Below are 14,634 nucleotides of genomic sequence, written 5' to 3'. Positions count from 1 at the left end.
GCTCCCCAGGCTGCGTCCCCCACGCCACGTGGGGTGACTGTGACGGCAGGAAGTGGCGGTATACTGAAAATACAGCTGAGGAGAAGGCTGAGGCTGCCCCCACCCCTCCCAGCCCGCCGTGCCCTCAGGCCCCGCTCTGTCATGGCCGCGGCACCACCGGCACTGCCGCTGCCCATAGCCCCGCCCTGAGCCCACGGCCGCTGCCAATCACCGTCCTCCGCCTGACTGACAGGTTTCCGAGCCATTGGGCTCGCAGCGTCCCTCCCCCCGCTCTGCTCTAGCCAATGGCACCCGCGCTTCAGTGATGGAGCGCCCGCCCCCAGCTCGCCCTCTGACCAATCAGCGTGCGGGTCTGGGCGGAAGCGGCGCGGTGGTGGCCAATGGGACGCAGAGGGCGGCCGGTAAAGGGCAGCGGGCGGCGGGCCCGGGGCAGACGGGCGGGAGCGGCGGCAGGAGCTGGCGGGGCCCTTGTGCCCGGCCGGGGCTGCAGGTGAGGAGGGGGCGCCCGGCAGCGCCTTCCCGCAGGGCCCGGGGAACGGCTCAGCCTCCTTCCGTTCCTCTCGTGCACGCATGGGGGGCTGCCCGCGGCCGGGCGGGTCCCTGCCCAGCCGTGCGCTGTGTGCACGCTCGGCCCCGCGTGTTGGTTGCCCGGGGGACGATGGGGATGTCGCTCGGTGGGGCTGTGGCGGTTGGGGCCTGGGCCCCTCGCGGTTCTCCCGGCGCTGGGAGCTCTGGGGATGGCGGTGCGGTGACGGCTTCCCCCGTGGCTGCCTGGGGTGCGGGGCAGGGGCGGCAGTAGGGGCAGCGAGCCCGGGGCTCGCAGTGAGGGGAGGGGAGGGATGCGATCGGGGCTGGAAGCGGGGCGGAGAACGAGAGCGTGAATGAGAGCCGGGGGATCGTGCCCCTGTCAGGCCATACTGCTCCCGATAAACCAGGCTCTTCCCTGGTGCTCCCACTCCAAGATCCTGACTCTGCTACCAGCATCTTGCATCAGCCTCAGGCTCCCTTTTGTTGCCTGCTGTTTGTTACCCTGTGTGTTGGGGCTCTGCTCCATCCCGCACTTTCAGGTGTAACTTGTGCATCTCCTCCAGCACAGGAAGTGTGGATGTGTCTATCACAATTGATGAGTTACAGCTGCTGAGATGTCTCACCTGATGCTATCTTGTTTGCAGGGGTATGTCAGGAGCAGCTTTATCCATGCAGTTATGGCTGGAGGGATTGCATTCTGTACTTTCAGTCTCATGTAGGTTCTCTCAGAGAATTCCTAGCAGCTTCCTCTTATTGTTGATGAACAATTGTCACCGGTCTGGCAAGTATAAAGATTCCTGTCAGCCTCTTAGATTGCTTTTTGGCTTTCACAGCACTGGTGTGTCCTTCTGTAACAAGTGTTCCTGGCTTGTTAGTCAGCTAGCTGGTACAGTGTGTTCATCTTTCATGCCTCATTTATCAATTCTTATGCTCAGCCATGTTCATAGTATTGCTTAGGTTGATATGTTCAAGTCCCTGCTGATGTGGTGTCCATAGAGCACTCAGTTCAGTTGTTTGTATTTGTGATATCTCATTTTTAGACTTTCTTTGATAACATGTATTTCCTGTGCAGGGAGTTTTGTCTTGGGTTGCTGTCTTATCTTTCATGAGTCACCGTCTCTCTGAGGTGCTTGCTTAGTTCTCAGATCACAAGAGAAGTTTCAATAGCTTCTCTTGCCTCTTCTTAGATCAGAGGACATTCAGCCATTCTTCTTATTCTAGACATCACTTATTTTGGTCTCAAAGTCAAGAGTAAGAACAGGAAGGATATGAAAAGAGAAGTAAAAGCTAATGTTTAAGTTCTTCCATTCTCCTGTCTTAGTCTTAAAAATAGTGCTTTTGCATGGGAGGTCCTCTGTGTTACTGAGTGAATTAGCTGCACAAAAGATGAGGCTGACCTAAGATTGTGCCAGACAGTCTTTTTTAGGTGTGGAAGAGAGGTGGAGGTTGTGGATAAAATCTTCTACCTTGCAGAACTGTTTCTGAAGAAACTTAAAAATTAACTTGTTCTTATTTTCCTTTAAAAGCTGTATTTCTCTATTCAGAGAGTGAATAGCAGCTTAAACTCTTAGTGTTTCATAAAGCTGCTTTATTAAACCTGTCCTGTGAAAACTCAGAGATTAACACATTGGAAGAGTTGTACTGGGCAGGAAAGGTGGCGAAATAAGACTGTTTGACCTTGACACAGGCACATGAAGCTGTTTTCTAAGTTCCAGCTATACTCCAGATGGGATTTGGTGTAGGATAGGAAATGGTTGCTTTAGAGCAGTGAAATGCCTGGGTGCTACTGGCTTTACAGTGTCCTGTTACCTTTCTTCATCCATATCTCTTGCCTCTTCATCCAGACTTCCACACTGCCAGCTCTGTACCAGAACTTGGATTAAGCTAACCAAGAACAGGATTTTTCTAGTAGGAGTGTAAATGCTGGGCTTGGCTGCTTGTAATTCCTACTGAAAGGTGCCAAGACCAGCCTGAAACTGGTCACTTGGACTTTGCAGCAAAAGCCTAAACAATTGTGGTTTGTTAGTGCTTTGGAGTCTTCACCTACACTTCTGAGTTTCTCTGGAAAAGTGTTTGGTGATGTGTTACACTCTGAATTGCTGTTGTTAATGTGCTGTAGATCAGTTGATCTTCTGTGCAAGTATTTACCCTTCTTCTGCCTATATACCTTGCAGAGTTTACACTTAGATGCAGTTAAACATCTGATCAAACTCAGCTGATTGATTGAATTTCAATTGATTTCATTTCAGTGTGCAAGGGCACACTGTCCTTCTTGTGCAGAAGCAGAGTCCCCCTTGCCCAGCATACATGGGTGGGGGGCAGTGATGGTGCCCTGTGGGGCAGCTGTCTTAGCATTTTCTGGCTCTAGCAAGGCTTCTGCACCCAAGGGCTTGCCTTTCATTTAGCTTCTTCAGCTGACTTAATAATAAAGATTGTCTCTGACTGCCAGCCTTACTCAGCCAGTGTCAGGTAGCAGTAATTGAAAATGCTTTGCAAAGCAATTCAGTACAAACCAGGTGCTTGAAATGTCATTGAGTTCTTAAAGGTAATGGCAGTGGGAGGCTGTGCCAGGCTTGGCAGAGAAAAGATTTTTATCTGTATCTCCAGACTGACCAACCAGTACAGTTGCCTATTACTCTCTCTGCTGTTGAGTAATGTTTTCATTTCTTCTTATCATGGGTTCAGTCTGACTAAAACAAATTACACTGACAACTTAAAATGAGTTGAGCTCTTGGAAATGCTGAACTTTTCTGAAATGTCTCATGTCTTACTTGCAGGTAACTGAGCTGCAGCCCTATTCAGGGCATCAAGTACTCAAAAAGTATAGTACAGGTTCCTCACAGGAAGGGACAAGTGACTGCTGCTGAGAGTAGCTTGTCCTGCTTCTAAACTTACCTCAAAGCATCCTCAAAGATGCTTTTGTATAGAGCTGCAGGTTCCAAAAAGCTTGTGCAGAGGGGATTCAAGACTGGCTCTCTTATCTGGAACAACCAGTTCTATGAAGTGTTGGTTAAGCATATGTGAATATGAAGGGTTGTACTAAGTGAAATAAGCACATGCACAGTCATTTACAGTGACCCTCCTTGTAAGAGGTAAGGACAAAATGTCCTAAAACACGAGCCTGTAATACCCCTAGCCTGTCACTGATTCAGCAGGAGAGAGGGCAGTGCAGCTCTTTGCACGTTGAATTGCTGGTGACTGCTGTAGTGCTCCAAAACCTCTCTTTTACTTGCAGTATGGGAGAACCTAAATATTCAGCAGTGGTGGTGGCTGTGTGTTGGTCCACCCCTGTCTCTTTGTGTGTAGTTCTTCTGTCCTGAAACGTTTTTGCTTCAATTTTGATATTTCTTGTGTGAATTATGTTACTCCTCCAGTGCAAGCCTTCTATCTGTCATGGGCAGGCTGTGAGAGAATGACTCTGCAAATCTCCTGCTCCCCTGTGGAGAGGAGCTGCTCTTCAGGGGAACAAAGTAAGCAAGGTGTTTGTTATTAAAGACCGCAGTGAAACAGCACCTCAGCTTTTCATCCTGTTCAATATTTTGTTTTCAGGCTGCTTGAACTGGACTGTTCTCAAATAAAGTTCTTTTACCTGTGATTTGTTGTAGGTGGGCTCTCCCTGCTGTGTGTGGAGCATGTTCCCCACTTGCTCAGCCCTCTGGCTGAGCAAACAGCTGTGATGTATTTGGACTTTGAGCTATTCCTCCAGTATGTTCAGCTGAGCCCTGTGGCAGTGTGGAAATGGAGGAGTTGCAGTCAGAGGATAAATGAGGCTTTAACAATGTGATGTTTCAAAATATAATGAAGGAATAGAGCAGACTTCCTTGAGAAGAGATGGTCTATAATGCAGTTTTTATTAGCTCACTTAGCTCTCTGTGGCTTGGTTCCAGCAGCATTCCCTCAGCTACTGAGCATGGTTTGTTGGGTTCTCTACAGTCTGCTCACTCCATTTCTTCCCTGGAGCTTAATGCTGGCACAGTTATGTGGTAGGCAAGGGACACCTGCTAATGCTTTAGGACTGTGCAAAGGTGCAAATCCAACATTCCTCTCTGTACCTGGAAGTTATCTTGACCTCCTCAAGGCCTATAGTTACATAAGGTAGTGGTTGGAGAGACAGTCCCAAGTCTCTGCACCTTATCTTATAGGAAAGGCTCATGTTATTTGAGCAAACGTAATTATTTGACTACTGCAATTAATAGATTTCAGTGAAGTCAGCGTCTGCTCCTGTCTTGGTTTAATCATGTTCATGAGGTGTGTGCAATAAAAGGTAATGCAAAGGTTTTCAATCCATTTGACACAAACAGGAGCCAGGATAAGGTGATGTAACAAGGACTCTACATAGCAACCTTAACTAATGTCTAAAAGCTGCCTGTCCTGAAATAGAACTATTTCTGATTTAGTTAAGATGATATTGTGGGGAAACAATGGCAGTTCCTGTAGTTAGGAGGAAATGAATATCAAGGCTCATTTGACTGCAAATTAACATTCTTGGAGAAGTGAAAGTGCTGAAGAGCCTTTGCCCCTCTTGGCTATACATTTATTCTTGGGTGCATTTTTAAGCAACCTGCCTTGGGCTGTACACCCAGCCCTCTGAGATGCTTGATTCCTGCTCTGAAGGTGTAGAACTCCTCAAGGGCAAGGTAAAAAGCTCTAGTTCAAGGCACCTGTCTTTCTGACTGTGCTGTTGGTTCCTTGTGCTGTGAACTTTATCCCTGTAACCTCACAGTACCTCCGAATTTAGTGTGAGCCAAGTTTGTAGCTGATGAAAAGGTCAAGTTCCAGTGAAGGCACCAGCCAAGAATTTTTTTCAGAGCAGGGTGTAAACAATACTTGTTGGTTTCTGTACTTGCCAACCAACCAAATCCTGACCTGGGTATGGCCCTGGCCCAGGGAGGGATTTGCACTGAGGACTTCAAAAGGCTGTCCAAATAGTGTTCTTTAAACATCCTTATGATGGGGCATGTCAGTGTGCCCTCTTTATTTTGGAGACAAAATCTGTCACATGTTAGACAACAAACCTGTGGTGGGCTTTGCCAAACTCCTGAGGATGGCACTTTATCTCTCATGGCCACATCTAACCCTAAACTTAAGTGCCTTATGAGCTCAGCTAATTCTTAATCATACCCTCTGAGGTCTGAGACTTAGCTGGCTCTTTTAAATGGCCAGAAGTACTGAGTGATGCATCGAGATCTCAGCATTTGCCTCTGACGTGTTCTCTGAGCCACACTGAAGGTAATGGGAGGTTCTGCACTGGGTGAGCTTGGGCTGGGTAGATGCCAGTCTCAAGATAAATGGTGTTATGACTTGCTTTTTGTGCATAAGCTGATGAGGCATAGTATTGGTGTGGCCCTAAAATACTTGTGCCTGTAGTTTTCAGAGAACAAAGCAGTTTAGATTTAACATTTTCCCATGAAAACAAAGGCACTTTTTATAGAGCTGCTGGGTAAAAGGATCTGGAACTGAGCAATAAAACTTGAGGCTTTCCTCATGAGTCCTCTTACACAGGTTCTGTACTTGTCCTCCAGTGCTTAGTCTGGCAGCCTTTCCCATCAGGACACATGCTTCAGAGCCCTTCTCAAGTGTTTTCATCTGCATGGTCTCTAAACATCATCCTCTGCATTTAAATTGCTGAAAGCTCAACAGTGTGACACTTCCATGCACTTCCTGGAGTGACATTTGAGTAATATGGAGGCATGAAACTTGCCTTTGTTTCAAAAACTATGCAGGGCTCTACTTTTTACCCTTTCCTTAATGAAGTTCCTTTCCCCATAATGTGGTTCTAAATATCTTACATGGTAGTGACAAGCCTGTACCTTCTGGTTTTGCAGTGTATCTTTCAGAAAGGTCATTAGCTTTGGCTGATGTTAAAGGTGTTAATTTCCTGGAAACATTCCACAAAGAACTAACTTCAGCCTTCCTCCTTAAAAAGGTGGGAAAAAAACCACACCTTATTTCTGATCCCAGTCTGCCTAGGCACAACTCTAAAGTAGGGTAAGTTTGCTTTCCTCTTGTCTGATATACTTGTTTTCAAGGTTTTATTCCCAAACTAAAATGTATGGAGCCAGTCTGAGAAATGTCTGACATGTTAGTTAACAAAGTCTGCCTGCTTATATCTGTCAGAAATGGCCTCTCTGGCTCTTCTGAGTCCTAGTGGGTAAGAGTATTACTGTGCTTGGTAAGCTGTAACTGAATGGGAAAGGGAATTGTTAAAGCCTCACTGTTGGCCAGGCATGTTTCCAGTGTTGTGGTGTCCAGCTGAGCTCTGAGAGCATCAGTCAGCCAGAATGCTGAGGGGTGGGGAGGCATCCATGAGGCTTTTGTACCAAGCTGCCCTTCCTGGAAATGGCATTCCTTCCAGATTCTTCAGGCCATGTAATGGAGAGCAGGAGATCTCATTAGTGCAGCCCCTTTGCTCTTTGTGTTCCATAAAGCTGCATCCTTGCATTAGCCCAAAGCATTTCTAATGCCTCAGTGAAATAAATGAGTCTGCCAGGCTTTCAATGGCTTGTTAAAAGGAGGGAGGATCCTGTGGGAATGGCTCCCTTTAATATCTTTGCTTTTTTAGTGTTGCTTTTCCAGTATGAAGAGTCAGACTCTGCTTTCGTGGGTGGAGGAGCTGTAAAGCTTGGTAGCTACCAAATCCTGTGTGTGCCCTGTTGAGTCACAGTGGCTTCTGTCTCTGGAAGTTTCCTCTCCATAGGAAACCAGAAACTGAAATGTGTACAGGTCTTGGATTTGTTGATAGTTATGAGTTCACTTACTGAACAAGTAAATATTTTGATGATAGATTTCCCAAAAACACAGTGTTTTTGAAAGGCCATATAAAGAATTTGCTGTAGCTCTACTGGCTTTTGTTGTTCTTGTGTCTGTTTCTGTCTGGAAAGGGTGAGACTTGGGATTTTTTCTCATTGTACTTGTACAAATGATGTGCACTCTGTTAACAGTAATGCTGAAATCTTTCCTGTAACATGATTTTCAGCTTTTTGTGATGAAAGGGCATATCAAAAGGTCACAAATCCAGCACTCACTGTCCAGTGATTAATTTTTAAGTTATCCCTCAGTTAAAATTGGGATTTAACAACATTGCTTGAGAGGCCTGCAGGTCTTTGGGGCTGTCATGCCTGTAAGTGATTATAAAAAAAAAGAATTCTGCAATTAAGATGCTTCAAAATAACATGCTTGAGGCCAAGAGCTTCAACTTCCTTGGGTTCCTTAATTTCAAATGCTTTGATGGATGGACAGGCTAGATTGCTTCCAGTGGTGTGCTTTTTGGTAATTTTGCCTAGCCTGCCAGCAGTGAATCCAGTGTTTTGTATATGGAAAAAGCCAAATGTTTGTCCATTTAGATTAATGGTGACCCAGATAGGGGAGATTCTAGATTAAAATTTGTCTGGCTCAACCCTGTGGTTATCTATCTTTTTTGTTTAAACACACAAATTTATTGGGTCAATGCAAAAAGGGTTTAACAAAACAGAAGCAAGGTGACCTCATCCCAGCTGGTTAAAGAGGGAAACATTTGTCCTAGGTGATTAGAGGCAAAGCTCAAATCCATTTTAGTAAGCTAAAGCCTTAAAATTTTAGAGCTTGACTCAGTCCTTGCACATCTGCCCTGGCTGAGACAGGTGTGTTTGGGTCTTCAGAAACACCAGGCTTCGGAGCAAGTGCCTCAAGTGACACAGCTGAATCCACAGAGCATGGAGTCTTCGTGGGCTGCATCCACTGCTCAAATAATCACTGCAGAAAGCTGTGCCATTGAAGCAGTGCCAGCTTTTGTTACATCTACAGGCTGATCTGAGCTTTTGGGTAAAGATTTTGACAAATACATAAACCTCTAGCACATGTTTGTGGCGTAGGTTCTGTGAATGTGTGCTTTAGACTGTCTAAAATGGAAAATACTAGTTCATAAGTGTCAAACATAATCCTGCCTACCAACAGCTGATTTTTCTGAAAGTAATGGCAAGCTTGTATGCTGTTTTAAGGGAGTGACAGGCTAACATGAGATATAAAAGTATGAGAAAAGATGTGGTGTGTTTGTAATCTGAAGATCATATGGGAGAGAACATTTTAAGGGAGGTAAGATTTAGTTGGATTAATTAGACTGAGTCACTATTACAAAATCCTAATGACTAATTGTGCTCAGTTTTATTTTTAAAAATTCACTTAGGTGAAAGTTGTAAACAGCAAACTAGCTTAAAATCCAGGTGTCAGGATGGTCTCAGGTATTAGTGCCTTTTAATTTTCTGAATAAAACAATGATAGGAAGATGTCAACAGAACTTCAGGGATTTTGGTATGAGAGATTTGCTTGAGCACCTGATTGTTCTGGAGTTCAGGAACCTGGTCTGCTCTTCAGCCAGTTGTACCTTCCCTGGTGAAACCATTGCTGTATTTTGCCTGTTGTCTCCTACAGAACTGATGGTAGTGTTGGTGAAATATTACCAAGCAGAGATGTGAGATAACATCCTGCAGCTAAACATTGTACTGGAACTCCTCTCATGATGCTCATGCAGAAGAATAGAAGGCTTTTTATGGCCCATCTTCTCACTTCTGCTGTACTGCTCAGAACTGGAAAAGAAAAGCTAAAGAGTTGTCCAAGATTAAATGTCTCTGCTTCCCTCAATCTGTTTTGCTGTGCAGATGGTTGTGCTGGCAGAAACTTGAAGCTTTCCAGCATGCTGTTAGTCAATAGCTGATGTCACACGTGTTTTCTTCCAAGGGGTTTTGATGTAGCTGCCCTGAGTACAGAAAGTACTTCTGAGGCTCTTTACTCCTGCTGTAAAGGAGAGTTAGGCTTTGGTATGGTCTGTCCTGGTAGTCTTTTTCCATTTGGAAGCAGCAGCTGTGGTAGGGAGCAGACAGTTCTGGAGCTTTTCCTGGAAGCCCCGAGTCGCCATCGATTTGTTGTGCCTGTGGGAAGGCAGCTCTAATGGCAAGTATTGCTTACCCTGGTGTGGGCACAGGCTGAAAGCTTTCTCTTTTATTGGCAGCATCAAATTCTTGTAACAAGCCTTCTTGCATGTGCACTGGTGTTAATTAGGTGGCTGTGTCTGAGCCTCCTGTGGCTCCCACCATGGTGAAGTGTGATATATTGTAACATCTCAAAAAGCAAGTGTGGGAACAGGCAGAGACTGTTTACAAGCTTCCATCTGTAGGAGTGAGCTGCCTTGCTAAGCCAGAATAAAAGTAGCAGAAACTTCTTTCAGACTGGCTTCACACTTCAGTAACATTGTAGATACTGCAAAGTTGAGAAGACTATCCTGCTAATCCTAGTGCTTTAAATAGGAAGAGATTTGGGTAGGTTTTCTGAGTACAATGTCTCGCTGTCTTGCAGGGATGGAGTCTCTCTGCTCATGAAGTTGCATTTGCACGCTGCAGATGAGTTAACACTGTAGGCAAGTGAGCTTGTCTGGAGTCTGTCCACTGGCAATGAATTTCAGGTGCAGATAGATCAGAGTTGGTGATGACTAACTACACAAATAGCTTGCCATGTCTGTGATGGGACCTTTGTATAAATTTGCGTTCATCCTTTCTGGCTGAAGAATGCAGCTTGATCATTAATAATCAATTTGCTTTCCCCCCACAGGGTAGCTCAGGCAGCACGTGGATCGGTGCCAAGTCTGCTGAGGACTGGCAATTTTTTCTAGCTTGAAGAAAATTGAAATAGGTAAGACTTGGCTTGTCACTTAGCTTATTTGGGTTACCCATGTTACTTAGGAAAGACCCAGGGAAAAACCTGTGCTTTCAACAGTAAATGCAGCCGGCTTTTTGAACTGTATATTCAAAATAAGCTGGATCAGTTTAAGAATTTGATTTCAAGCTGGAAGGATATATTTTTATACTACTTTGCTTCTGTTCCTTTACTCTGAAGACTAGATATTCATCTAGTCCTTCAGCTGCAGAACTGCAGTGAATAAAAAGAAATGCTGAAAATGCCAGTACATAAAGTGGCCATCTTAAGTGCAGGCAGGATTTAGTACCAGTGTTCTCATGGAACTGCAAAACTCAGGCTGAGGAGCTGACACAGTAGTTCTTTCAGGTGCTCCTTTTAAAGTCTGGCTTAGACACCTGTGAAGGAACACCTGTCCAAAGCTGCCAAGGTGCCTTTATAGCCTGTCTTTTCACCCAGCTCCTGTTTGACCTGACTAGTCTTGGCCAAGATCCTACATCTGTTGTCTGACTGCTGATATCTGAGACACTGGTGCAGTTCTAGGACAGCACTGATTAGGAAAAAATCTCCTTCACAGCTGATCATCCAGTTTTCCTTCTGTTGGTCTGGGTGTTTAGAACAATACTAACTAAATTTTCTTCCAACTCAAATGTTGGTATGCTAGGATTTCCTGGCAGTGTTGGCTGACAAATCTACTTGTGTATTTAACATGACAGTTGATATTCATATCCAATGCTATATTTCTAGAAGCTGTAATGTTGTTTTTTATCTGCAGGCTGAAAATGAGTACAATATTGGAAACCTCTGAGCTGCCAGCAGTGTTTGATGGGGTGAAGCTAGCTGCAGTTGCTGCTGTTCTGTATGTTATCGTTCGCTGCTTGAATTTAAAAAGCCCCACTGCCCCTCCTGAACTCATTTACCAGGACTCTGCTTTGGCTCGCTTTCTACTCAAATCCTGCCCACTTCTGACCAAAGAGTAAGTGGTAAATTTTTTCCATGCTGACCTGTATTATAGGAAGAAGACCTGCACTTATCCATTCTCCTCATGTGTTTCAGAGACTTGGGTTCAAATGAATGTCAGGGTATACTCTTACTAAAATAAATATTTTTAGCATTTCTTTGTCTCAGGTACCTGGATTTGACCAAGCCTTGTTGTGTGAAGTCTTCCACAGACATAGAAAAAGTCATCACTGTCCATCTTTATAGAAGAAGATACAGAATATTATCTGTATGCTGATGTTGTACTATACCAGCACCAGCAGCTCACTGTGCAAATGGGGGAGGGATGGATGCAGTTGGCACTTGTTCGTGGTCTTGTACTCCTTTTTATTAGGAAAGGAGTCTGTTGGGGCTCACAGGAGGGAAGCATTTTCATGGTGTGTCAGTGCCCTTATAATGAATACAGGGTTGGCTATTAGTTTTAAAGTGCCTGCTCTTATCAGAAGTACTTCAAGTTGATTGAAAACTAATGAAATTTATTACTGGTAGAGCACATCCTAACTAGTTTAATAAAGTAATGACATAGAGGCCAGCTCCAAGCCTGTTGAATGCACTTTCAAATTGACCTTGTGTCAGCTGTGTATTTGAGCAGGCTGATCCCTGATCTTCCATTCCAAGACCTCCAGAATCAGTGCAGCTGCCCTCAGCTTCACCAAGACCATTCTCCAATAATAGCAAGCATTTAGTACAATTTCATGAGGCTTTGGAGGGACAAGGACTTTGATTACAGTATTTCTCTTCTGCAATCACTTTGAAAACTTGCAAGTCCTATTTAGAAGCTCTAAGTACATCAATTATATAGTAAGTGCTGAGTGCAGCTGCATGAACTTTCCTTTTGGATCTCAAAAGTCAAGCTGACTTAAGGATAGTCATTTTAGGGGAGATGAGAGGCTTTTAGCAGTGCTGTGTTCAGTGCCTTGATTACATAAGGTTTAAGATGTTAGGCCGTGGGCTCTGTAAACTTTTAGAGGAAACAAAGCATTGTTATCTGTTGAAATTGGAACCCAGAGAGGTTTCTGTGATGTACTCCAGGTTAGTGATAACAAATGTGTTTGGATTCTTGATTATGTGTACTGCTTTAACTGCAAAGCAATTCCTTTTCTAAAAAATACCTTGAGGAGGTTTGAGTAACTTGGTACTTCAGGTAGTTGCCATCCCAGTGTTGCACTCCAGTATGACATGTCCCTAGTCACTGAAAGAGCAAGCATGAAGCTGATTACCTGCCTTGAAGGCATATTGGTATCAGGCTAGTCTTTGGAAATGGATTGTAAGCTAATTTAGAGTCCATTTCCCTGCTATTTCAGCTCTGTTCTCACAGCACAGGCTCCTAGCACTGCTGTATTATTGACTTTCAGTTGGAGAACAAAGCACTCCCAAAAGAGTGAAAATGCAAAACATGTCCAGCAGTATTGAGGCATCTGTTGTGCATTAATTGCAGGAGTGATGAGCTGCTTGCAGAACCCTGGTGTTGTGTTGGTCGTGTGCAAGTTTGATTTGTTTGCTTTCTCTGGATCAGCTGAGCTCAGGCTTGCCAGCTTCTCTGAAAACTATAGCAGTCCTCTCCAGTACCTGGTTCTTGGGCAAAATATTGTCTGAAAGACTTCCATGACAAAAGGAAGCAAACTCAGCTGAAACAAACCAGAACAAGATGTGCCAATAAATAACTGTTCAGTCCTCTTACCTCTATATCTCTGTTAAGGAAGACAGCACTGTTAGGAATATAATTGCTGTTGGGTGCTAAAAGGATTTACAGGAAAGACAGCTCTAAGACGTATATGTGATTATTTCTTTTTACTATTCTAGTGATGTTATCACAAACTTTTTTTTCAATATAGAAACTTTTTAAAAATCAATGAAATCCTGTCTTTAGGCATAAAAGTCACCTGGAGACTACAGGGAAACAAATGTATTTAAATTCCTGCAATTATGCATGAAACTGTTTGTAAGATAATTAGGGAAAAGCTATGTGAAAACAGCTTGTGCAGTACTCCACCAAAAAATCTTGCAAGGCTTTGATTACTTGCTAATTATTCAGAGCGTTAGGAAAGCTGATTAAGCAGCTCTTTTCAGATTCTACCATGAAAGCAAAATAAGTAGCCCAGCAATCCCTTCTGTTATATTAGTACTGAGTTTGTTGTCAAATCTGTTTTAAGACCAATTCTTCTGTGCAGAGGAATGTTCATGGCTGTGAGCTGACTTTCAGGCCTGGTTTGTTCAGCTCCTGCTTAAGGGAGGAAGGGGTGAGGGCACTGCTATGAAAAACAGGCTGGCAGGGAGAAAGAATAACTTTATTTCTGCTATCTATGCAGGTGTTTAAAAATTCTTAGAGTAAACACTTTTGGACTTTATTTTCCCTTTATGGCACAATCCTAACCTCTGGTCTAATTCAGTGCATTGTAACTGTGGTGTCATTCAGTAAGCCAAGTGGTGGTGGATGAATAATTTAAGAACTTTGAATTGTAAAACTGCTTGAGATGGCTGTGTGCCAGGTACCTTGTACTTGTAGATGTTAGTACTGGTTTTTACAGTTCTGTAAACTGCCAGAAACCTTCTACATATCTGCCAAACATTGAGAAGCAAGAGAATCTGTCTTCCTAGAGCTCATATTCTCTTACCCCTTTTTCCATTGCTCTGACCCTGTCCAGCTCTGTACTTTGGCTTACCAAGTGGAGTAGCATAATCAGGCTTTTCCATTCAAATTGCTGCTTCTTATATGGAAGCTCTTGCAATTCAGCACAGCTATTGGTGCCCTTGAGCACTTGGGCCCAACTGCTGGTGGCAGCTGTGTCCTTTTCCTGCCTTTCAAAAGGGTACAGAAAGTCCTTCATCTGCTCTTATTCCTGTAGAAATGCAGTGCTGGCTCTTTGATTCATGAGGGTAAATTTGGCCAGTGCTTGCTGTGCTAGGTTAGACATTTTTGGCTGTTTACAGTTTATTCTAACAAAGTGTGGGTATCTTTATTTCTGTAGAGATGTAGCACGTGCCATCCATATCAAAAATAATTATCCTTGCTGTCTGCACACTTTTTATCATCAGTAAAGGCAAGCTCCTCAAAGATTGAGGCAAATGACTGTCAAGCCTGTTAGTAAACACTGTCAAAGATCCAGTCTACATCCTTCTTATCCTTTGTTTGCACACCAACCTGTGCTGGGTGAGCAGGCTGCCTGGTACCAGAAGACTCTTTTTACACTGTCACTACTTTTCTCTTAGATGCAAGGAGATGAGTAGTCAGAAAAGCTGTCTTCAAGCTTTTCAGTGCTCTTTTCTTCCCCCTAATAGCAAAGCAGTGTTTGATCCCTGTCAACTCCTAGGTGTTTTACTCTGGGAGGAACACTTCCAGGAGAATAATAAACTAGAAGAGCGGTGTTACCCCTGAAGCTTTGGCAAGTGAACATGCTGAAAGGTAGAGGAGAATGGCAGCTCCCTGTTGGTAAGTTGAAGCTT

General features: G+C 44.2%; 1 protein-coding gene across 2 annotated transcripts in view; it reads left to right on the top strand.

Moving 5' to 3' along the window:
- The first annotated feature begins 418 nt into the window (after positions 1-418).
- ABHD2 (abhydrolase domain containing 2, acylglycerol lipase) overlaps positions 419-14,634 on the top strand; it is a 36,052-nt gene continuing 21,836 nt past the window's right edge. The window contains exons 1-3 of one of the 2 annotated variants that reach the window (XM_058811165.1): positions 419-490; positions 10,108-10,188; positions 10,967-11,167. In XM_058811165.1, coding sequence (XP_058667148.1) covers positions 10,974-11,167 — 194 coding nt within the window. In that variant the 5' untranslated portion in view covers positions 419-490; positions 10,108-10,188; positions 10,967-10,973. Of the gene's footprint in view, positions 491-1,218; positions 1,244-10,107; positions 10,189-10,966; positions 11,168-14,634 lie in introns of those variants that run through there. The other variant, XM_058811166.1, reaches the window with a different exon arrangement.

This window comes from Ammospiza caudacuta, chromosome 10 (assembly GCF_027887145.1).
Source record: "Ammospiza caudacuta isolate bAmmCau1 chromosome 10, bAmmCau1.pri, whole genome shotgun sequence".
NCBI lineage: Eukaryota > Metazoa > Chordata > Aves > Passeriformes > Passerellidae > Ammospiza > Ammospiza caudacuta.
The sequence above is the reverse complement of the archived record's forward strand: the minus strand, read 5'-3'. Positions and strand labels throughout refer to the sequence as shown.